Source organism: Chiroxiphia lanceolata, chromosome 22, assembly GCF_009829145.1.
Source record: "Chiroxiphia lanceolata isolate bChiLan1 chromosome 22, bChiLan1.pri, whole genome shotgun sequence".
Lineage (NCBI taxonomy): Eukaryota > Metazoa > Chordata > Aves > Passeriformes > Pipridae > Chiroxiphia > Chiroxiphia lanceolata.
Window position 1 is genome coordinate 5,001,778 of NC_045658.1, and position 22,810 is coordinate 5,024,587.

Below are 22,810 nucleotides of genomic sequence, written 5' to 3' on the forward strand. Positions count from 1 at the left end.
TCAGGAGGAATTTCCTCATGGAAAGGGTGGTCAGGCATTGTCAGGGGCTGCCCAGGGAGGTGGTGGAGTCCCCATCCCTGGAGGTGTCCAGGAAAGGACTGGCCGTGGCACTCAGTGGGGGACAGGGCTGGGGGACAAGGCGGTGATGATCGGGCACAGGGTGGACTCGATGATTCTGGAGCTTTTATCCAAACTCAAGGATTTTATGACTCCCCATCCAGGCCACGCCCCTCAACCATTCACCCCGCCCCCTCCCGTGGCTCGCAACCACGGGGGCGGGGTCTTCACGCTTAGCCACGCCCCGTTTCCAGCTAGACCACGCCCATCCCGCGCATAGCCCCGCCCCTCGCCCCCCGGTCCGCGGGGCCGCAGCGGGGCCGGTGCCGCTCGCTCCGGACCCCCGGACCCGACACGGACACACGTGCGGGGCCGTGCCGGGCCGTGCCGCGGGGTTATTCCGGGTGACGGAGGAAGCCGCATCCGCGGGGGCCGCCCCGGCTCGAGGAGGAGCCGCCGCTGCCGCCGCGCACCTGCCCGCCCCCGGCCCGCCCCGTCTGTGCCCGCCGCGGGGCCGGCGGTAGCGGTGCGGGTGTAGCGGCGCCCCGCAGCATCCCCCGGGCTGGGCCGTGGCTGCAGCGGAGCCGTGAGTACCGCCGAGGCACGGCCCTGCCGCCACCTCCTCTTCCTCTCCCTCTTCTTGTCCCCTCTCTCTCTTCCTCTTCCTCTCCTTCTCCTTTTTCCTCTCCCTCCCCCTTTCCTTCTTCTCCCTCTCCTTCCCTCTCTCACTCTTCTTCTTCCTTCTCCTCTCCCTCTCCTTCTCCCTCTCGCTCTGCTCTCCCTTCCTCTTCCTCTGCCTTTCCTTCTCCCTGTCCTCCTTCTCCCTCTTCCTCATCTTCTCCCTCTTCTTCTTTCCCTCCCTTTCCTTCTCCCTTTCTCTCTCCCTCTCCTTCTCTCTCTTCCTTTCATTCTCCCTTTTCTTCTTCCTTTCCCTTTCCCTCTCCCTTTCTCTCTCCTCCTTTCTTCTCCTCTCCCTCTTCCCCTCCCTCTCCCCGGCAGGGCCAGGGGACCCGGACCCCGCGAGAAGAGAGGCAGCCGGAGGGTTTATGGGGTGTGGGGCAAACCGGAGGGGGTAACGGGGGGTGGGGGGACAGGCAGCAGGGGAGACCCCCGAGAGGAGCTCCCCCCCTCCACTGCTCCTGCGCATCCCTCCTGGGAAGGCAAGTTTGCTCTCGGGGTCTGGGGGAGACCTTTTCCAAAGGTTTGGTACAACCGGTGCCGCTTCCAAAACATTTCCAAAGGTTTGGAACAGCCGATGCCGTCTCCAGCCTCTGCACCGCGGCATCCCCGTGGCCGAGGCCGGCAGCATCCCTGTGCTGAGCGTGCCCTCCTTTCCCTGTCCTCTGCCAAGTCCTGGAGAGATCCTGTTGGTAAAGGGAAAAGCCGCAGCTCTGGAGCCCGGGGAGCAGCCGCAGAGAGGGGTCTGGCCTGGCCGTGGTGTTCCTTGCCCTCGGTGGAAGCACACGGGTATCAGTGTTTTGTTGGTGATGGGGGAGCTGAAGGACACGGGGAGAAATGTTGCCTCGGGCTTTCTGGAAACTTGGGAGTGGGGAAGGGGGGGGGGGGAAGTGGGACACAGCTTTTTTGTGGCCTCTGCAGTGACTGTCAGGGCAGAGGGCTCTCCTTGAGCTACAGCATCGCTGCTGCTGCTGCTGGAGCCGGTCCTGGGAGCAGCAGGCCAGGCAGGCAGCTGGTTTGGTACTGCTGGCTGAGCAAATGCCTCCCTCTCCAGGGAGTGACAGCCCTGTGACCTCGGCTTCCCCACGGCAAGGAAAGGTGTCAGTCCCTGCTCTGTGTGTCAGTCCCTGCTCTGTGTGTCAGTCCCTGCTCTGTGTGTCTGTCCCTGCTCTGTGTGTCTGTCCCTGCTCTGTGTGTCTGTCCCTGCTCTGTGTGTCTGTCCCTGCTCTGTGTGTCTGTCCCTGCTCTGTGTGTCTGTCTCTGCTCTGTGTGTCTCTGCTCTGGCCACTGACCAGGCTTTGTGCCAGGCTCAGACTGCAGAAGCAGTGGCCTTACTTTGATGGGGTCTCTGCACAGGGAGACAGCTCTCCTTTGGCCTCAATGCTTGCTATGCCATAGCACTGTTTTGGGGGTCTCTCCATTGCTGGAGACCACCAGGAGGGAGGTTAGTTCTGGAGTGATTCAGCAACATGTGGACATTTGGGTGCTTTTGATCCCAGCAGTCTGGCCTTTTGCACCAGGAGATGCTGCTCTGCTACAGGTTTGCTGTTTTGGGGCTCACTAACACTTCAGAGTGCAATGGCCTTTTGGTTATGGTCCCTACAGCTAAACAAACATCTCTGTGGAATCTCCTCCCTCTGCACCCCAAGTTTCTCTCCCAACCCATGAACATCTGCTGGAAATCCTTTATTCAGCATAGCAGTGAGTAAGACTCAGAGATGTTGGATGTAGAGATCTGAGTTTCCTTCCTGAGCACTGACTGATTAATGAATCACAGCAAATAGCATCTAATTCAGAGCACACCAGGAGCTGGCAGGCGTAACAGGCACCTGCTCTCTTGGCTTGATAGCCCAGGATCCAAATGGAGTTGCTCCATAGCATCTTGGGTAGCAGGGATGGTCCCTGATGCTTCCTGTCAGCTGAGGTCAGCTTGGTGGGGGTGGCAGTAGAGCGTCTTTGTTCTGCCAGAAAATACAGTGGCCATCTGCCCTTGCTCCCTCAGCATCAGTCCAGGTCTCTGTAGATGGAGTGGCACATGGAAATCAAGGCAGGAGTGCTCTGAAGGCTGGAGAACTGCTGGGGAGACAGTTCTGGGCTTGTTTTGCTGCATTTCAGGCTCAGCAGCCTAAAAAAATACTGAAGTCCCAGTGCTTCTGGATTTCCTCAGGTGCTGGAGCCCTGCCTCCAAACCCTTAGGCAAGCTGGGCTTGGGAGGCTTGAGAGGCTTCATCCTTTCTGTCTGGCCTGCTGGAACCGGCTGCAAACCTTCTCTAAAGGATGTGACTCCTCAGGGGCAGGAATTCGAGCTCCTTCAGCTGAAATTCCCAGGGCCTTGGCAGGCCCCCAGTTGTACCAGCGAGCTCAAGGCCATTATGTCACATGCTCCTCATAGCTCAGTTTTCGTGTATGTGGCCCGTGCTGTTGCCTGCCAGAAGATGTGAGGGAATTCTCTTGTTTTCTGGCTTGAAAACAGGCTCCCACTGCTCCACAGTGTGAAGCTCAGAGCTGGTTCAGAGGAGGAAGATGTGGATCTGGTCTGGTATGTCTATGCTGCCAGCCCACACTACAACAGAGGCTGGCAGGAGGCTTTGTAAACCCTCCAGGAATGTGGTGTGGGTCCTGTGGAAGGGGTGAGCTGGGGTGCAGGTGGTGACCTCCTCTGGTGACCTCCTGGTCTGGAGAGTCACTCCTGGGCAGCACTTGCCAGCAGAATTATTCCGTGTCTTGTCCATCTGTAAAAGATCTGCTTGCTTGTTTGCAGCCAGCAGATCCAGGTGCTTTTTCCTCCTTTCCCTGCTTCTGGAGCCATGAGGCCACGCTGCCCCATGTCATGGAGTCAACCCTCCCTTTAGGAGCCAGGTGGTGTCTCCTGCTGGGTCTCCCCAAATCCATCACTGTTGTCTGACACCAGGGCACTGCTGAGCATGAGTGACCTGCTCTGAACTGCCCCACCTTCTCGAGCCACCATCACCTTGCACAGCAGACAGGTAAAGGGCACAATCCCTCTTTAAACAGCTGCTGGCCAAGGATGTTGCAGAGGGAGCTCCTGGGCAAGTCTAGGAGCCAGGAATATGGAGGTGCTCGGATACAGGCTGCCTCCAGTGACCTGAGTGCTCTCATCTTGTGTTTACCTGTCTGAAAAATGAGCTGGGGACAGAGATGTCTGTCACAGGGAAGGGCAGAGGGATGGCAGGAATACCACAGTGCTGGGCAGTGCAGCTGAAGCTGGTGATTATCACTGCTGCCTGGAGAGGGGACTTGCTTTATGCCTGTGTGTGGAGGTTTGGCACTGCTGGTGCCGAAAAATAGCTCTGGATGCAACAGTAGCTCCTCTCCCGTGCCTGCTGGGGGACACTGGGAAGGGGGAATTAGGACATGACCCACATTTCCAGTCCTTGAGAGAGTCAAAGGGCTCATTTCACTTAGGCCTTGGTGTGCTTTGGGCTGGACTGTAGGAACTCCTGTGTAACCCCAGTGCAGCTGGAGAACTGCACGTTTTGCTGAGCATCTCAAGGCATGAATCCGTTTCCATTTCTTGTTCCTCCCTAATCTGGGAATTCAGCAGTCCCAAACCTATTCAAGTCCTGACCCTCACAGCCAATTACTTCAAAATGACCCAAACCTTAGCACAGATGCCTCTAAATCCCTCAACCGTGGAGTCCTGCTTGGAGCAGCAAAATAAGGAAGGAGAAAGCTGAATTTGAAGATGTCTGCAGGAAGACCTGCTGCCTATGGGAAGTGAGGGAGAAAGCTGTGTACTCAGGTGGGCACCAAGCAGGCTGGATGCCCTTCATCTCTCTCAGGTATGAGAATGTCCCAGTGCATTGAGGCTCCCTCCTCTCACAGCTGAAGCACTTCTGAGCGTGAGCTGGGGTGACTTGAGAGCAACTTCGAGCTGAGCTTCCAAACAAAGCTCCCCAGGAGTATTGGGGAGCGAGGCTTTAATTAGAAAACACCTCCAGCCTTCTGTGTGCACCAGGGGCCGATTGATTACAACCCAGTGAGTTGCTGAAAGACACTGCCGAGGTCAGTGTGCTGAATGCCCTTCTTGCCTGGAGCCAGCACTGTCTCTGTGCTGTAGAGCTGGCAACTGTGTGCAGCTTTTCCCCGTCCTCCCCACCCCCTTTGCCGAGGCTCCACATCCTCTCTGGCAGCTTGTCACTTCTCTGCAGATGTCTAGACAGGAGGATTCAGTGCGTGTCAGTTATGCCTAATTCATTAAAAAAAAAAGAAAAAAAAAAAAAACAACCACCACCACCAAACCCTACTGAGAGCTGGGGATTCTCAGTCCTGCAGACTCAGCGCTGTCTGCGGTGCCCCGGTGCTGCCTTCAGGCTGGCTCAGAGCAGATTAATTCCATGGATCCGCAGGAGCAGCGAGTGCCTCGGCTCCCACCCGCAGCGGGGGGGGCTTGGGGAAGGGCTGGCAGGGCTGGCAGGGGGAACAGCAGAGAGGAGAGGAGGTGGGGAGAGGTGTTTGGGGCTGGGTGTTTGCTCCTCCTTGCTCCTTACCCCACTTGTGTGTTCTCAGCTCCGTCAGGAGCTGGCAGAGGGCTCCAAGGTGTCCAAGCCCTCAGTCTGGGCTGAAACCACCGGCTTCCCAGTTCTGGGGTCCCTCCTGAAGGCAGAGCTGGTGCCAGGAATGACAGCTCCCTTTGCCATATTATGTCACTCTTCCCATTGGTGTTTTCAGCCCTCACCCCTGTCCAAGGTGCAGCTGTAAATCAGCCCTTGCAGGACCTGCAGTTCAGAGCATCTCGTTCCCTGGTCCTGAACCGGCTTCCTCCCTCTGCTTCCTTCCAGTTGCTGACTCTTCCAGACTGAACAGGCAATGAACCTTGTATTAAAAAGGCTGAATGTGAGCTGCTGCACACTGTTAGTGTCTGCCTGAATTCCCTGGATCCAGGCAAAGCCTTACAGGGGCTGAGGAGGGACTGAACCCCAAAGCATTGTAGTGAGCAGTTTTTTCTATCTGTGTCAGTGACACTAATGTGACATGTCTTGGTGGGGACAACTGCCTGGATTTGGTGCCTGCTTTGCATCTGAGTCCTGGGCATATACAACTGGATGACTCCCAATCCTCTTTGCTTGTGTTTATCGTGGGGAAGGGAGCAGGAAAGGTAGGGACACAATATATTTTGTAATAGGGAGTTCCAGGCCCTCTGAAAGAAGGAAGAATATGGGATATCCAGGCTTGAGGTGTAAGTGCAGTGTATATCTGCTGTAGCCTGTGAAAACAGCCCTAGCATCTGATTATTGTTGCAAAAATGCTGCTAATGTCTGCTTCTGCTTAGTGGGCTTCAGAGCCATGGAAGGGTTCCACAAAAGGGGCAGCTCAGCCAAATTTGAGGTCTCCACAAAGCCATAAGGAAGGTGAAATGTGCAGTGAGCTCAGCTGCATCTCTGGATGCTGGCACGAGCTGTTAATGGTCTTACAGCACAACAGCCTCTGTTGTTACTGCCAGCTCAGCTGTTTGTGTCCCTTGGCTGTGGAAGGGAAGGAAGAGTCTGCAGGAACACAGGAGCACATCGTGTCTTCCCAGCCCTGCTCCCAGGAGGGAAGTTGTGCCCGCCCCCACAGCTGGGCAGGGCTTTGCCTGTGCCCCCTTGGGCTGCCCCAGTCTGCTCCTGCCTTTGATGGTGTTGCACGTTTCAGTTCTTTGGGGAATGCTGGACTGGAAAATGGGCTGTGAATCCTCTCAGAGGGGGTTAAAAAGGAGAATTCTGATTTCTGGTGCAGGGGAGATGGAGATGCACTTGGAAGGAGTGATTCCCGCTTGTGACTCCACTGTGATCCCCTCCTTCCCCAGGGATTCATGCTGTTGCTCCACCCCTGGGTGAGTTCTGTGCTGTTGTGGGGGCACTGCTTTGGCTCCAGCACTGGGAGTGGAAATCTGAAGCTGCTGGGCACAACAGAGTAGCACTGCCAGCAGCCCCTGCCTGCCTAGGGCTGAGCCAGAGGAGGTCTGCAGGCAAAAACAGGGAGTCTGTGCCTGGGGAATGGACCCCCAGTGCCCAGGAACAGGGGGGGGGGGACACACACCACTCCCCTAAAAGGGAAACTGGTCTGTGCTGCCCTGTTAGTGCTGTGACACACTGGGGTCGAGGTGAGTGCCAAGCAAGGGCTCCATGACTTTTCCACAGGTCCAATGGCAGCAGTTCTGTGGGAGGTGCAATGATGTGCACACAAAACAGGGCTTTGTGACTGGCTTACTGGGATATCAACACAGGGACAGGGCACACGTGGAGGTGATGGATTTAAGGATGATTGTGTGTCAGGCCTCAGGGCATGGCATGCCTTGGAGTAGGGGATGTCCTCTCATCCCCAGCAAAGCCTCATCCCCAACATCTGACCAGCTGCACAGGATGTGTCCTCGTAGTCTCCCAGCTCGCCTGCCAGACACAAAATCCCCATCCAGGCTGTCAACAAAAAAGCCATTCTCCAGGGCCTTCCTGGGGAAAGGGCAGGCTCGGAACTCCTCCCTGGAGGATACTCTGTTCCCTGTTTATTGTTCAGCACACTTCACTCCCAGCAAAATATGGTTTTTTTGTGCAGAGAGAACAGGCCTCCCTTTGGGGGCAGGGATCATTTGCATTAATTAACAGAGCTGTTATGCATGGCCACGCTCTGTCGCATGGAAGCCAAACAAACGCCTTCTTTTTTATTCCTTTTTTTTTTTCCCCCCCTTTTTTTTTTGCCGTAACCTCGGAGTTATTACAAGTCAGGCACCGCATCCGCTCCGGCCGACGCGTGACACGTGCATTCCTGCTGCTGTGTGCTCCACAAAAGTGGGCTTGTGTTTCCTTTCCCCCTCTGGGGCTCTGGACACTGCTTCACTGTCTCCCGTGGTCCAGGCACTGTTCCCCATTAATTACATCTTAGCAGCGCTCGTAGGCCTTCATTTCCTGGGAATGAAGTTTTAACAAGGAAATCAGGAATATTTAGTGCTGCCAGCGAGGTGGAGAGTTCAGCACTGGGAGCAGCATGAGCAGCAGTGAGGTGTTCCTTTCTGTTTCTTTCTGTTCCTTTCTGTTCCTTTCTGTTCCTTTCCTTTCTCCCCACTGGTTATATATTCTGATCCATTAAAGCAAAAGAGCTCTGTTGGGGACAAGTTATTGTGGAGCAGAGGGGACAGTGGGAAGTGGGACTGAAGGCGTTGTACCCACTTCAAACCTTCAAGCAGCCCCATGCCAGGGCTTCAGGAGGGTGACCATGTCCCAAAGGGGCTGGTGGGTGGGTGAGTGGCTCTTCAGAGCTGGATTGCTGAGGCTGTGGTGTGGCTGTAGCCAAAAGGCCATCAAGCAGAGCTGGTTCAGGCTGCCTGTGGGACTGTCCCCTGGCTGTGGGGATGCTCGTGGAGCCCAGTGGCAGTGGGATGGCATCTCCCTCTGGCCCTGCTCCCTGCTTGGTCGCATCAGAGACCAGGTGACACAGAGGGGACATAGCTTGGGGTGGCCCCTCGCCGGTGACAGCAGGGAGGTGTGCCTGGAGAGGGGACTGAGCAATCGCTGCTCTCCTGGCCACGAGAATCATTGCAAGGAAAGATAATGTCACCCCTTGTCATCCTGCATTTGTACTTGCCCAGAGTCATGCAGTGACTCAGTGGCAGGGCTGGGAAGGGAGCCCAGCGCTTCCAACTCTTTGGAATCGTGTTTGATTCTTGCCGTGCCAGTGCGTCGGCCGCAGCCACCTTCAGCCTGCTGTGCCCTCTCTGTCTCTCCCCTGACCACTGGAGCCCAGTTCTGTGCTCCTCCAGGGTGGCTAACCTTCCCTCACAAGTCTCCCAGAGCACAAGGAGAAGAAATCCCATCTTTTCCCAGCTCCTCTGCCCTGTCCTGCGTTGTGCCCCCGCTGCTGAGGAGCTGGGAGCTCCCGTCCCTCACTCCCAGCACCCAGGAGGGATGAGGCGAGTGCTTTAGAGCTGGAACATGACTTAAATACTGATGGGGACAACTATGCTTAGCAGTGTGTTACACAGAGAAACCAGCTCAAGCAGATGAGGAAAACCCTTGGGCTTGCAGCTAGGGATGGGAATAAAAGTGGGAAAGCACCGTCTGCCCTCTCCCCTAAACCTGCTCCAGGAAAGGACCTCTGGAGCCCAGGCAGAGATGTTAATGACTATAAACCTCCTTTGTGCGGGCATCTCTTATGCCCACATGTGAATTAGGAGAGAGAGGGTATCCTGGGAATGCTGCAGCTTTCCCAGGGGTGTAGGAGGAGGCCAGTTACCTCACGGGCCCTTCTTTCCTGTCAAGGGCACCGTGGCATCCTGCTCTCACTACTGGAAAGCATCAACAGGCACTGCCTTTGTTGTGTGCCCCTGAGCCTTCCCTGCTGACAGCGAGATGAGGAATCTCTCGTATCACAGAGGCTGATGCAAATAGAAAAGGGCATCGCAGGCTCCTCTCCGCTCAGGAAACATGTTTATTCATCTTTTTTCCTCCCCCAGACTCTAGTACGTGATACAACTGCTACTTAAAAAAAAAAAAAAAAAAAGGAATAGATGGCTGCCTTCGTGGCTGAGCAGGCACAGAGCGGTGGGTTTCTATTTTTAGGCCCAGCACGGCGGGTGTAGGTGTGAGGGGAGGCTGAGGGGATTCTCTCGCCGCAGGGATGCGGGGGCAGGCGCACGCGTGCAGCACACGGCCTTGTTTTTTATTCAAGCTGCCTTTTTTCTCCTGCTCCCTGCCCCCTCCTTCCTCCTGCTGCTCAGTCATTCCCTCCTCACTCCCCCACCTTTTGGGTGATCCTGGCACGGAGACAGTCAAACGCCTTTGGAAACAGCGTGAGCAGCCTGGATGGAAACAGCGTGGGGAGGAAACGTCTCAGCACAAATAAAATGCCCTTGTTCCCTGATTAGGCAATTTTTGTTTTTATAGAGTCATTGAATCACAGAATGGCCTGGGTTGGAAGGGACCTTAAAGATCAACCAGTTCCAACCCCCTGCCATGGGCAGGGCAGGGACACCTTCCACTAGACCAGGTTGCTCCAAGCCCTGTCCAACCTGGCCTTGGGCACTTCCAGGGATCCAGGGGCAGCCACAGCTTCTCTAGGCAACCTGTGCCAGGGCCTCACCACCCTCACAGGGCAGAATTTCTCCCCAATATCCCATCTAGCCCTGCCCTCTGTCAGTGTGAAGCCATTCCCCCTTTTCCTGTCACTCCATGCTCTTGTAGAAGTCCCTCTCCATCTTTCTTGCAGGTTCCCTTCAGGTACTGGATGGCCACAGTCACCCTGAAGCCTTCTCTTTTCTCTCCTTCCTTGCTTGAAATTCTAACACAGGCAAGGGGATCCCTGGAGCTCCAACCCCCTCACGGGGAAGAATTTTTTCCTGATCTCAGACCTGAATTTCCTTCTTTCAGTTTGAATCCAAATGAGCAGGACGACATTTCCCTCGCAGGGGGTGGTTCGAGCTGTTGTTGCACAGGATCTTTGAGCAGTGCTGAGGGTTGTCTGGGGCTACAGCTGTTCCTGCCTGGCTAATACTTTATTTTTCCCCCATGCCAGAGCCGGTGAGAAGGGGAAAACCCCCCAGCTCCCTCCTGCAGCCATGGAAGGGGGTGTGCAGCTCCTCAACCGCGACGGGCACAGCATCTCCCACAACTCCAAGCGCCACTATCACGATGCCTTCGTGTGCATGAACCGCATGAGGCAGCGGGGGCTGCTCTGCGACATCGTGCTCCATGTGGGCACCAAGGAGATCAAGGCCCACAAGGTGGTGCTGGCGTCGTGCAGCCCGTACTTCCACGCCATGTTCACAAGCAAGTACAGAGTCCTCCCTTCATCCGTGGATAGGCTCTCCCTGCCCTCCAAACCCTCTGCTCTCTGCCAACCCCTCTGCTTTCTGCCCTGCTCCCTGTTCTTGCTGCCCTGCCCTGCCCTGTGGAATTGTGGTGTCGGTGTGTCAGTGAGGAAGTGCAGTAATATTCCTCCTTTGACTCCCTATCCTGAATCCCTGTGCCCATAACCCCTGCAGGGGTGTCTTGATGCCCCTCCTGCAGACCTGGACCCCCTTCCCTAGAGCGCACTGCTGCCCCTCCTTGCTAAGAGAGGGGCAGAAGACCTTCCTGGGCTGTGATGGGGAGATGGATGAGGCTTGGTTAGACCCTCCTGTAGGGAAACAAGTCCTGCTGAGGGATTTTTGCTCATTGTGGTGTCTGTGTTGCCCCAGATGAGATGAGTGAGAGCCGCCAGACCCACGTGACGCTGCATGACATCGACCCCCAGGCCCTGGAGCAGCTGGTGCAATACGCCTACACCGCTGAGATCGTGGTGGGAGAGGGGAATGTGCAGGTAGGAGCTTCCCCCCCAAAATCCCTCCCTTCCACAAAGCTGTTCTATACAAAACTCGCCTCGTGGGGACTCTTCTCTCCTTCTGCTCAGCATTGCCAGCTGTTTTTTCCGTGAAGGCAGCTGGATCTAGCAGTGGTCAGGGAGTTCACCTGCTTCCCCATGCCCAGAGGGGCTGGGAATGGCTCCTCAAAGAACTATGCAATGCCCAGATCTATTCCTGAGCACCTGCCATTCTCCTGGCCCTGTGGGGTGTTACTGGTGTCCTTCTCAGCTGTTCTTTACCTGAGTTCTCTTGGAAACAAGGAATGCTCTGTCCTTCCCTGCGCTTGTGTGCCTGAAGGTGCTCAGTAAACCTGTTCTGCTCGTGGCTTGCAGTGAGACGAGGGTGGAAGCGGTTTCCTTGCCCTGGAAACTCTCTTTTCCCCCATTCTTTCCCACTGCCAGACACTTCTTCCTGCTGCCAGCCTGCTTCAGCTCAATGGTGTGCGGGATGCTTGCTGCAAGTTCCTGCTCAGCCAGCTCGACCCATCCAACTGCCTGGGGATCCGGGGCTTTGCTGACACCCACTCCTGCAGTGACCTCCTCAAGTCTGCTCACAAGTACGTCCTCCAACACTTCGTGGAGGTGTCCAAGACAGAGGAGTTCATGCTGCTGCCTCTTAAACAGGTGAGGCCCCTGACGGGAGTGTGAAGGCGTGGGTGCAGCAAAGCTTCTCGTGCTCTGTCCTGGAAGGCACAGCCTGTGTGTCAAAAGCCCAAGGAACCTGCACTGAGGGGACAGGGTTCGGCAAGGGAACATACCCAGATTCTGTGCTTTGATCCTCTCTGTTCAATGGAGAATATGTGCTTTAGTCCTCTCTGTTCAATGTGTGGGAAGATTGCTGTCAGAAAACTTAATCCCATGGGAATTAAGGATGGGAGGGTAGGACAGAGGATAATTTTGGTCACTGGTGCTTGCCATGTGAGCTCTGAGCACACAGTCCAAGGAATAAGTCCTGCCTGCCCTGGTCACGTAGCTGTGATGTTTAATTCAGAGCTCAGCTAATGTTTCCTGCTGTTCATCGTGTGCCAGGATGGCCCCTGGCTCCTCTGCTGTGCCCTGGCCAGGAGGCACTCCCGGTCCTTGCTCTGCATCACCTGACCCTGTGTGGCCCCTCAGCAGGACCCAGACACCTCCTTTCACCCCTTCTTGGGGCAGGGGGTGCATGGCAGTGAGGGGAGGTGCATATCTCCACCTGCTCTGGCTCCACAGTCCTTGGCAAGTGAAATGAGTGCTCTGGGACCAGCCAGGGCATGCGGGTCTGTCCCATGAAATATTGAAGGGGCCTGTGCAAGCAGAGTCGTCTGCCTGCTCTCACTGATGTTGATTGGAAGTGTCAGGAATTGCAGCAGCTTCAGCCACAGAAGGGGGGGATGAGCTGGGGGATGATGACTGAGGGCAGAGCTGTCTCCACACCAGCTGCACCTGCTGGTTTGGGGGACCCAGGGCTGTGCACCCGTCAACCACCAGCATCTATAGGAGGCAGGGCTCTGCCTCTGGCAATGCAGTTCCTTGGAGGTGTGAATGTCTCCTCTCCTCCCCATCCATACCAACCAACACTGCCCCTTCCACCCCGCCCTGCAGGTGCTGGACCTCATTTCTAGTGACAGCCTCAATGTGCCATCGGAGGAGGAGGTGTACCGGGCTGTGCTCAGCTGGGTCAAACATGATGTGGACAGCAGGAGACAGCACGTCCCCAGGGTGAGTGTGTGCTGGGAAGGTGGCCTCAATCTACCCACTAGCTCTGAGTGCCTGGGCTGGGTTGGGACACGGCTGGAGGGACAGCAGATCCCATCATACCATTTCCAGTCCACACTGGAAGGGACCTTGAAGCTCCTCTCATTCCACCCCACTGCCATGGCCAGGGACACCTTCCACTAGACCAGGTTGCTCCAACCTGGCCTTGGACACTTCCAGGGATGGGGCAGCCACAGCTTTTCTGGGCAACCTGTGCCAAAGCCTCACCACCCTCACAGAGAAGAATTTCTCCCTAATATCCAACCTAAATCTCTCCTCTTCTAGTTTAAACCTGTTCCCCCTTGCCCTATCCCCATCCAAAGGCCTCCTCTCCCCTTGCAGCTCATGAAGTGCGTCCGGCTGCCCCTGCTGAGCCGGGACTTCCTCATGAGCAACGTGGACACGGAGCTGCTGGTGCGGCACCACTCGGAGTGCAAGGACCTGCTGATCGAAGCCCTCAAGTACCACCTCATGCCAGAGCAGAGGGGCGTCCTGAGCAACAGCCGGACGAGGCCGCGGCGCTGCGAGGGGGCCAGCACGGTGCTCTTCTCCGTGGGTAAGGCCCTGCGAAGGGAGCCCCCTCACCCACATCCAGACCCCATCCCGGGGCCCCGTGGGCCGGGTTTGCTCTGTTTGCCCTCCCTCCCAGGTGGAGGGAGCCTGTTTGCCATCCACGGGGACTGTGAGGCCTACGACACGCGGACGGACCGGTGGCACATGGTGGCCTCCATGTCAACGCGCAGGGCCAGGGTGGGCGTCGCGGCCATTGGGAACAAGCTCTACGCCGTGGGCGGGTAAGGAGGGCGCGGGAGGTGGCAGGGGTGTGAGCAGAGCCTGTGGGGAGAGCAGCACAGAGCTGCCCCGGGAGGAGGGGTGGCCAGCAGAGCCTCCCGGAGCCCACCTCTGGATGCACCATCCAGGATCTGTGGGGTAGCAACTGAAAACCCCTTCCCTGCCCTGTGGTTCGGAGCTGTGAGTTCACCAGCTCTTGTTTTGGTGGCGGCCGTGTCCTGGGCTGGCACAGTTCCACCCCCCATTTCTCTCAGAATCACAGAATGGTTTGGGTTGGAAGGAACTTTTGCGGTCATCTTGTTCCAACACCCTGCCACGGGCAAGGACACCTTCCACTAGCCCAGGTTGCTCCAAGCCCCGTCCAACGTGGCCTTGGACACTTCCAGGGATGGGGCAGCCACAGCTTCTCTGAGCAGCTTGTTCTCCCTTTTTCTCCCAACAGCTACGACGGGACCTCTGACTTGGCTACAGTGGAGTCCTATGATCCTGTCACCAATTCCTGGCAACCTGAGGTGTCCATGGGCACCAGGAGGAGCTGCCTGGGTGTAGCAGCACTTCATGGGCTTCTCTATGCTGCTGGGGGGTACGATGGGGCCTCGTGCCTGAACAGGTAGGGGATTGCCTTGCTACAGGCTCCTCCACTGCTCGTGCATGCAATGTCCTTGGTGCTGGGAGCCTGGGAGCCCTGCTCCTGACCCATGGACTGACCCCAGGGTAGATGTGTCGCAATCCAATGGGGAAAAACCGTTTTGTAGCCCTCTGCCACAGCAGGACGCAGCCTTTGTTAGTTCCTCCCTCCTATTCTCCCTGTGTATTCCCAAGCTTCCTTGGGAGCTGCCCCTGAGGGCCTGTGTCAAAGAGCTTTGACCTGGGCTTTTCCAGTGTCACACCTTATGTTCCTGTGTCCCTGCCTGCTGCAGCGCAGAGAGGTACGACCCTCTGACAGGCACCTGGACATCCATCGCTGCCATGAGCACCAGGAGACGCTACGTCCGGGTGGCAACTCTAGGTGGGTGATGGCACGAGGACCTCACGGGCTTCTGTGCAGGCTCTCTTGCATTCCTGGTGGTTCTTTTTCATGTTCTGTCCTAGTTCCTGCCCCCTCTCCCTAGATTCCCTTCGCTGTGAGTCCGGATGGCCCAGCCATCCCTCTGCCATGTCCTGACACGCTGCCTGCCTCTGCCCTCCTCCTCAGTCTCCTGAGTAACTGGGTTTCATCAAACTCTGTAGGCAACTCCTGAGGGGACCCACAACTTGTTCCTTTGTACCCCTTCTACTCTGGAGCAAGGGGCTGGCTGTGAATGATCCCCTGTCCCTAGAAAAGGAAGGGACAACCTTGTCAGTCCTTCAGTATGAAAGCAGGACAGTCCTTTTGCTGATGATCCAAGTCCCACTCTCACCCAAACAGGTGCTGGGCCTCCCTGGGGATGCTTCCCACCTTCCCAAGAACTGCCACATGGTGTCCCAGTGTCCCTGTGCCTCTCCCCTGCCCTGTTCTCTGGTTTCAGCTCTCAGTGCTGACTCAGAGCTTCCCTCCCCTCCATCACCAGCTCACACTGTGTCGGCCACAGCCGATACTGGCATTCCCCTGCTCCATCCTCCACCACTAAAAATAGCCCGTTGCTCCAGCAGGGAGCACTTGCAGCTCCTGTAATGAGGAGGTCAAGAAGCAGCAGGCAAAGGAGTTCTCTGGGAAGCTTGGAGCGTGGCAGAGAAACTGCCTGATGAATATTTCACAACACTCCATGCTGGAAGGGGAGGGGAGCTGGGGGAGCCCTGCTGAGAGGAGCTTGGCTGCTCTGAGAGGGCACAGGAGGCTCAGCTCATACCTGTGTGGGCACCCCTAGGGTGGTACCTGTGGTGTTGTAGGACCTGTGTTGGGACAGGGACCATGTCTTTAGCTAATTCCAGTGCCTGTGTGACTGTCTTTGCAGAAGGCAACCTCTATGCTGTTGGGGGATACGACAGCTCATCCCACTTAGCCACGGTAGAGAAATATGAGCCCCAGGTAAATACAAGAGAGATTTTTATAAACTTTTTCCTTCTCCCCTCCTCTGTGGTGCCTGAAAGGACTTAAGCCACTGTGCATGACTGTAACAAGGAGTAGGTATCAGCCCCTTCCACAGGGACAGAGAATCTGGGATGTGATCCTGAGCAAAATGAGCCACAGCTGATCCATGCAGGCTCTGAGATACCACTGTGAGATTTCAGCCACCAGAACACTCTCTACCCTGCTGCCTGTAGGCCAGCTCGAGTTCTGTAGAAGATCAGTCCTGGTACATGCCCTGAGCTGTTTCCAGCTTCCAGCTGAGGTCCTGCACTGTGCACATCCAGTGTGGTGAACAGGGAGTGTGGTGAACTGGGGACATGTGTTGGGCCTGAGGACTCACAGCTCTGCTGGAGCAGGGGAGATTGCTGCAAAAAAATAAGAGAGAAGGTCCTGGAGGTTTTTCGTGAGCTGTGCAGTTGTACTTGCACAGATTTGAAATAGATACAGCTCAACCCCCATGGCCAGGCTGGATTCAGCTGTGACATGACTGGTGGCCTGGCACAGGGATCTCTGTGCCCCTGGGATGGCAGGACTCCTGCCAGCTGCCACAGTGTTTTCCTGAGCCACTCAGCAGAGATTTCTGTGCTGCTCTTACTGTGGCAGAGTGGAAGGGAAAGAAGTGGGTTCCCCCCAGAAGTCCTTTGGGGGGGGAGGAGGACCGTCATACCAGGAGCTGTGTGGTTAGAGCAGGACTAATACCACAGGACCGATTCGGCCAGGGATGGGTGGAAAATGCCCTGTACACCTGTCTGGTTGAACAACCATTGCCCGTTCCCAGATCAACACCTGGACACCCATCGCCAACATGCTGAGCCGCCGGAGCAGCGCGGGGGTGGCCGTGCTGGAGGGGATGCTCTACGTGGCTGGGGGCAACGATGGCACCAGCTGCCTTAACTCTGTGGAGCGCTACAACCCCAAAACCAACACGTGGGAGAGCGTGGCACCCATGAACATCCGCAGGTAAGGAGCTGTGCCCCGCTCTGGTGGCAGCAGGAGCGGGGATCCCGTCTCGCCGTGCCTCGCTTGGCACTGCCAACCGTAAAACGCAGCCCGTGCCCCCCCTCCCAGGGTTTGGCTGATGCTCTTGCTGCGCTGAAAGGGGCTTGAGTGTGTGCCAGGAGGGCAGAGCAGGGGTGTTCTGCAGAGGGATTTATTCTCAGCAGTTTGTGTGGCTGTAAAGAACCAGGTGGTTCCGCTGGCTGAGGCCATGGAGATGTTGCTGGGCTGTGGGAGGATTTAAGGCTTGCAACTCTTGAGGATTTCGGGCTCCTAGAGTTTGTTATTTAGAGGTGGCAGTTCTCCAGTGGCATGAGAGTGTCAGAGTGAAGGGGAGGACCTGAGAGTCTGTGCTGCACTCTGCTTGAACTCCAATAGTTCATTTTCTCTGGGCGACCGTGGGGCTGGGTGCTCCTTTTGTGGGGCCGGTTTACCCGAGGCGCTGAGCTCCCCTACACCCCAGAGCCTCACCCCGCTGCGGTCTCTGCGTGGTCGTTGCAGGAGCACCCACGACCTGGTGGCCATGGATGGGTGGCTGTACGCCGTGGGTGGCAACGACGGGAGCTCCAGCCTCAACTCCATCGAGAAGTACAACCCCCGCACCAACAAGTGGGTGGCAGCGTCCTGCATGTTCACCCGCCGGAGCAGCGTGGGGGTGGCCGTGCTGGAACTCCTCAACTTCCCTCCCCCCTCCTCGCCCACTCTCTCGGTGTCTTCGACGAGCCTTTGACAAAGAATCAGGACGTACCTTACCTCAAGGGGACAGGGGTGCCTGGCAGGGCTCTAGGCCGGCCCCGAGGGGCAGCTGGTCGCTGTAGGAGGGGAGCGAAGGTCCTGGTTGGTGCCTGCAGCCCCAGCACTCCTGTGAACCCCGGAGCTGTCCCCGCTCTTGGGGCGCCCATCGGATCAGCGCGACCACAGCAGTTAGAAATGTGCTTCCTGGACGAGCACCCTCGGTCGGAGGGCGACGAGGCGGGTGCTCTCCGCTCCGCTCAGACTCATCCCACCGCCCGCCCCAAGGGCTCATAATCTCCTTTGGGGAGGGGAAACTGTAAACCATTGCTGCTTCTTGGATTCATGGGATCCAGCCGGTGCCACACACGAGCACAGCCAGCCTTGGAGGCTTCCAGGAGCCCCGTGGGGTGGCCGAGGTGGGCAGCGCTCCTGCCAAGGACACGGCGAATGTGCGACCACCGCTCCTCTGAATGTCACTGTAGCCAAACTCTTTACCAAGCCTATCGTGCACTGTTAAAGACTCTGAGGCCACTGTATGGTTCTCAATGGTGTCTCATTGATGCCTTAAAATACACAAACAGAAGAATCCCAGCTAAGGGACAGGGCCTGGAGGAGGTGAGGTTCGGAGGCAGAACTGGACGTAGCATCCTGAACCCTCCAGTGTTTCCATGCTCTGCTGGCCCCCACCTCATCCCCCGAGATCCCAGCTGGCCATTGCTCTGGGGAGTCCCAAGCCAGGCAGATGGGTTGGGTGACCTTGTTGGCATCCATGCCATTGCTGTCCCATGCTCAAAGGACTGGGTGGCTGCCTGCTCTCTGCACGTGGTCCTGGCTCAGACTGGGAAAAGATTGGCCTGTTTGCTGTTCCCCTCTCTGCAAAGCAGATTCTGGGTTTGTGGAGAGCTATCAGTTCTTTAAAAAAGAACAGTCCAGCCTTCTAAATGAGGAGGATTGCCTGGCATTACTTCTTTTGGGTATTAATTTTTTGCCTTTTTTTATTTGAATGCTAATATTTTAGTTTTTAATTACTTCATATCCCTTTGTTTTCTACGCTACCCCGGTATTCCCCATCCCATCTGCTTCTAAGGCAGCAGAAGGGATGCAATTACTTTTCTCATTTGTTGAGGAGACGATGCCTGTGTCCTGGAAGACGTTCTCTGTGGATGTGTGGGGTGTGTGCATGTGTGAGATACCGAATGTGCAGCGAAAGCAGCACGGAAGGGACCATTTGCAATTAGCGACTCCCTGGCAATTAAGCAACCCCTTTAATTAACTGAAGGTTGAATAAATTAGTGCTGTAAGTCACAGGCCTATCCTAGACCCACCTGTGCCACGGAGCCTCTGGGGTGGTGTTTTCAGTGCGTGTGCTGTGCGTGTGAGCCGTGAACTGAGGCACAGATCAGGTGTTCTCTGCATTACAGAGGAATGACTCAACCACTGGTACCTCAATAGTGTTCAAATGTAGCACTGGAATACAATCTAACTGTTTGGAACTAATTCCTTTATCCCTTTTTCCCCCCGCTCCCTCTCGTTTCTCATTCACAGAGTTCAGATTACGCTCGTGGTGGGGATTTGTTGGCCTGAATTTTCAAGTGGCGAGAGATTTCTTCTCTTTTTTTTGAGGGGGAGGTTGGGTGAAAGGAGAGTTTGAAATGAAACAGGGACTCCCCAGCTTAAGACAATTTTTTTTGCGGTCTGATTTCTCCTGGACTGGTGCCTGCATGTTTTGCAAGCCCACTGACACGCTTTACAAGCCCACTCACAGTGCCTCACGCTGGACACCTGAAATTACCAGCAGCTTCTGAAAACCTGAGCTGCTTCCCTCCCCAACCAGTCCCCAAGGGACAGCCTCGTCTTCTCAGGCTGAGGAGGCCTTTTTGGCTTTTAGAACAGACTCTAAATTTGCTTTTTGTCCGCCTCTCACTTGCCCAGCCCGTCACAGCTCAGCAGCTCTCCTGTTCCTCTGTACTGCAGAGGGGTCTGTGAACATCCAAGCTCTGTGCAGGTTGTCTCTTGGTCCGTGTGGGCTGCCCTCAGAAGGTCAGATGAATCTGCTTTGTACAAAAAACCCAATGAAATCAGTGAAGTCTGCTCTGTTTAGTGCGTGTGCCCACACCTGAGCGAGGTTCAACCCTTTCCATCCCATTCCTAGAACCAACATCAGGATTTTACTCTTCTGCTGGGCTCGTATCGACTCAAGGTGCCCCTGGCTCCAGGGTCCTCTTGGAAGGAGGATCAGCCCAAAGGCCCCGTGGCCGTGTCAGAGGTGGAAGGTGCAGGTGCTGGGCTTGGCCTGACATTCCAAGATCCTGCTGAGAACTCAGCAGGAGTCAGGAGTGGCAAAATGAGAGCGAAGCCCAGCCAGGCTGCTGGAGGGAGCATGGCACGGCAAAGAGGGGCACTGCAGGGCTGAGGAGGAACTGCTGGAGGGGAAACACGGCTGATTTCAAACAAGGAACGAGTTGTTATAGCAGTGGTTCAGCATCTGGTCCAGCTGTGGCTGCTGTAGCATGAAGGGGGGCTGCTGCCTTGGGAGCAAAACCAGAGGGGAAGCGAGAAATGTAGCAGCTGAGGAGAATTTTTCTGCCATATGCCCTTGGCCTCTATACACTGAAAATGGTGTGTGATGCTGTCCTGCCTCCTGAGGATCAGGGAAAGGGGCAGTGTGACTCCTGTCCTCCCCTGGTTGGGTCCTGAGCAATATCCCACTGAGCCTGTTCAGCAGAACCCTGGGGAGGAGGGAGCCTTTTGTGTCTCTGCTGTACTAACTATGCAGGTGCTCACTGCTTTCCTGTGCAAGAGAGAGAAGGGAGGACAGGGCAAAATAGTTCCTCATCAGCTTGTGGGGGTCCAGAGCACCCCGACCCACACTGTGTGGACACGAGGTGTCAGCATCTGCCCTGGGAGGTGCCAGGGTGGAATCGCTTCTGGTGCTGCACGTCCCTTGCTGAGGAGGAGGAGGAGGAGGAGGAGGAGGAGGAGGAGACCTCGGAGGGGGCGTGTGTCTGTGTCTGTCTGTCTGTGCGTAGTACCCTGTCTGAGGGGAGGAGAACCGTCAACTCTGCGTGTGGCTTCTCTGCCAGTCTTAGTTCGTGGTGTCTCACCCAAAACGTTTATTCGTGTGATTTCCCATGTGAGCTTTTCCCAGCGGAGGGGCGTCCCCGAGGAGGGGGAGCCCCAGGCTGTGTCTGTTGATGTGTTCTGCCCAGGGACCCCGGTGTTGGTCTGCAGGGAGGCAGCAAGGCCAGGCAGGAGCCCCTGCCCTGACGAGGGTGCAGAGGTTCCCTTGGTCCTACTGCTGGGCAGACCTGGTCCAATCCATGTCAAACCGTCGTCACTTTGATTTCTCTGTAAGTTATCTGACTTATTTATGTGGAACTCTGTTTCTCGGAATTTTTTGCACTACATGGGACTGGGGAGGGGATACAAGCAATAGAAGCCAACATGTACAATAAAGACATTTTCTTGAATACTGGATCCTGCCTCTTGCATCCTTCCTTCCTTCTCACTTCTCTGGCTCACTCCTGGGGAGGCAAGAGCTGCTCTCTGCATTGCCCTGGGCAGAGGAGGGGAAGGATCCCCAGGCAGAGGATGCTCATGGAAGGCTCATGTGCATCTGTGCCTGAGCAGCCACTGATGAGATGTGTCAAGGAGGTTTAGGTTGGATATTAGGAAAAGGTTCTTCCCCTGGAGGGTGGTTTGGCACTGAACAGGCCCCCCAGGGCAGTGGTCACAGCCCCAAGGCTGCCAGAGCTCCAGGAGCGTTTGGACAATGCTCTGAGGGACAGGGTGGGATTGTTGAGGTGTCCTGTGCAGGGCCAGGAGTTGACTCAATTATCCTTGTGGGTCCCTTCCAGCTCGGGATGTTCTAGGATTCTATGAGGTCTCATCTGTTTGGATATCACCAGTCCAGCATTTTCACAGAGCAGGGACAGGCTCCCATTCTAGAGCCCACTTCAGACTGGCCCTGCTGATGTGCATGTAATAGAGGAGACAACAGGGAACAAAACCAGTTTTGAAGGATCTTCTGTGCTAAAAGGAGCAGCTCTTCCCCCAGCTCCTGGCCCCGGGCTCAGCTGATGGTGCTGGATGCCTGGGCAGGGGGGCTGCTGTCCTGTGGACAAGGGGCTTTGTATTCCCAGTGAGGATGTTGTGCTGGGAGTGTCCACCACTCTGCACACATTCCCTCTGTCCCAGAGAAAGAGCAGGGCCAAGATGCCGGTGGTCGTGGAGACCACTGGGAAAAGCCCAACTCAAGGCATAGAGGCTTCAGAGGCAGGCTGATTTACACCTCTCCCTGCCCATTAAATTCCAGTTTGGTCGCCCCAGGACTCCCAGTGCTGTTGACAGCTTTTCCTGCAGTGAAAATGAAAAGCAGATGAGAGACATCCTCCTGCACCCCCAGCTGCCACACGCAGCTCGCCCAGGGGCCGGACGGCCCCATTCTGCTTCCCAACTGCTGCCAGTCCCCGCTTCCCGGGGGGAATGCCAAGCCCATTTCACGGTGTGGGGAGTTCAGGGGGTGAAAAGAGCAATGAGAACTGCCTGGCAGCATCCCCTGGGGCCCAGGAGGGAACTTTCCCATGCGTGTGCGCCGCGGTCGAGCCGCGATGCCGCGCGGTCGGAATGCCTGGCTCGGCTGGAGCCCTGCCCGTGTCCTCTTTCCTGCTGCTCTCTAGGCTCCTGCTTCTGGTTGGGGCTTCTATAAATAACTGCCGTGCTCCAAAAGCCTTCCTGAAGTCTGGAGGCTGCTTCCCTCCAAGTTCAGGTTCTCCTGGAAGCAGAGCCAGTGTGCCCTCGAGCTGGTGTGCCCAGCACGCAGAGAGGGGACTGTCCTCAGCCACTGGTCACGCCTGGCCCTGCCATCTGTGGTGCTGTCACTGGTGTCCCAGCGAGCAAAGTGAGGTGTATTTGCAGGACCTGCAGTAGTTCTGTCACTATTCTGAGCTGCAAGGTTTTTATTTAGAACAAACATGCTGGAGGAACGGCACGTTTCTGGTCACAGTCTGACCGTGTTAGCCACGGATCTTAAGAGGAATCACACTTTTCCTGAGTAAAACACAGTTGGTGCTGTTTGCTGTAATTTCTGATCTCTGCCAGGAGGTGCTGTGCTGTCAGATAGTCGTTTCCCAGCTGTGCAGAGAGAACAGAGCTCACAGAAGCACCCTGCCATAAAAATTAGGGAATTTCTGATTGGGGCCCTCTGGAGGGGTGTCCTGTTGCTTTGCTTGGCCATGAAGGGTTAATGGATTATATGACAGAAAGGGGAGGGGGACAGGGAGGCTGTTTTTAAAGGTCAAAGATGGGGAAGCCTTGGAGAAATTTTATGGCATATCCGTTATCAGCTGCTCTCTCTGTGCAATCACCTCTTTGGGGAATATGTTGATTTTGTTTCTGCAAGGTAAGATGCAAACAGAGAGAGCCTAACACACC

The 22,810-nt window shown here is 56.1% G+C and overlaps 1 protein-coding gene across 4 annotated transcripts; it reads left to right on the plus strand.

The window, feature by feature from the left end:
* Positions 1-565: 565 nt before the first annotated feature.
* On the plus strand, positions 566-20,847 carry KLHL17 (kelch like family member 17). Of its 4 annotated transcripts, none has more exons than XM_032708867.1 (13): positions 583-643; positions 1,299-1,524; positions 10,243-10,496; positions 10,907-11,028; positions 11,473-11,694; positions 12,652-12,768; positions 13,147-13,360; positions 13,454-13,598; positions 14,039-14,206; positions 14,517-14,605; positions 15,531-15,604; positions 16,425-16,606; positions 17,144-20,847. In XM_032708867.1, the coding sequence occupies exons 2-13, from the start codon at positions 1,313-1,315 to the stop codon at positions 17,370-17,372; spliced, it is 2,028 nt and encodes a 675-aa protein (XP_032564758.1). In that variant the 5' UTR covers positions 583-643; positions 1,299-1,312; the 3' UTR covers positions 17,373-20,847. The 4 variants fall into 4 exon arrangements, with proteins under 4 accessions (XP_032564761.1, XP_032564758.1, XP_032564759.1 ...); XM_032708868.1 differs by lacking the exon at positions 1,299-1,524 and adding an exon at positions 6,475-6,571 and having other exon boundaries at positions 588-643; XM_032708870.1 differs by lacking the exon at positions 1,299-1,524 and having other exon boundaries at positions 566-643.
* Positions 20,848-22,810: the final 1,963 nt, after the last annotated feature.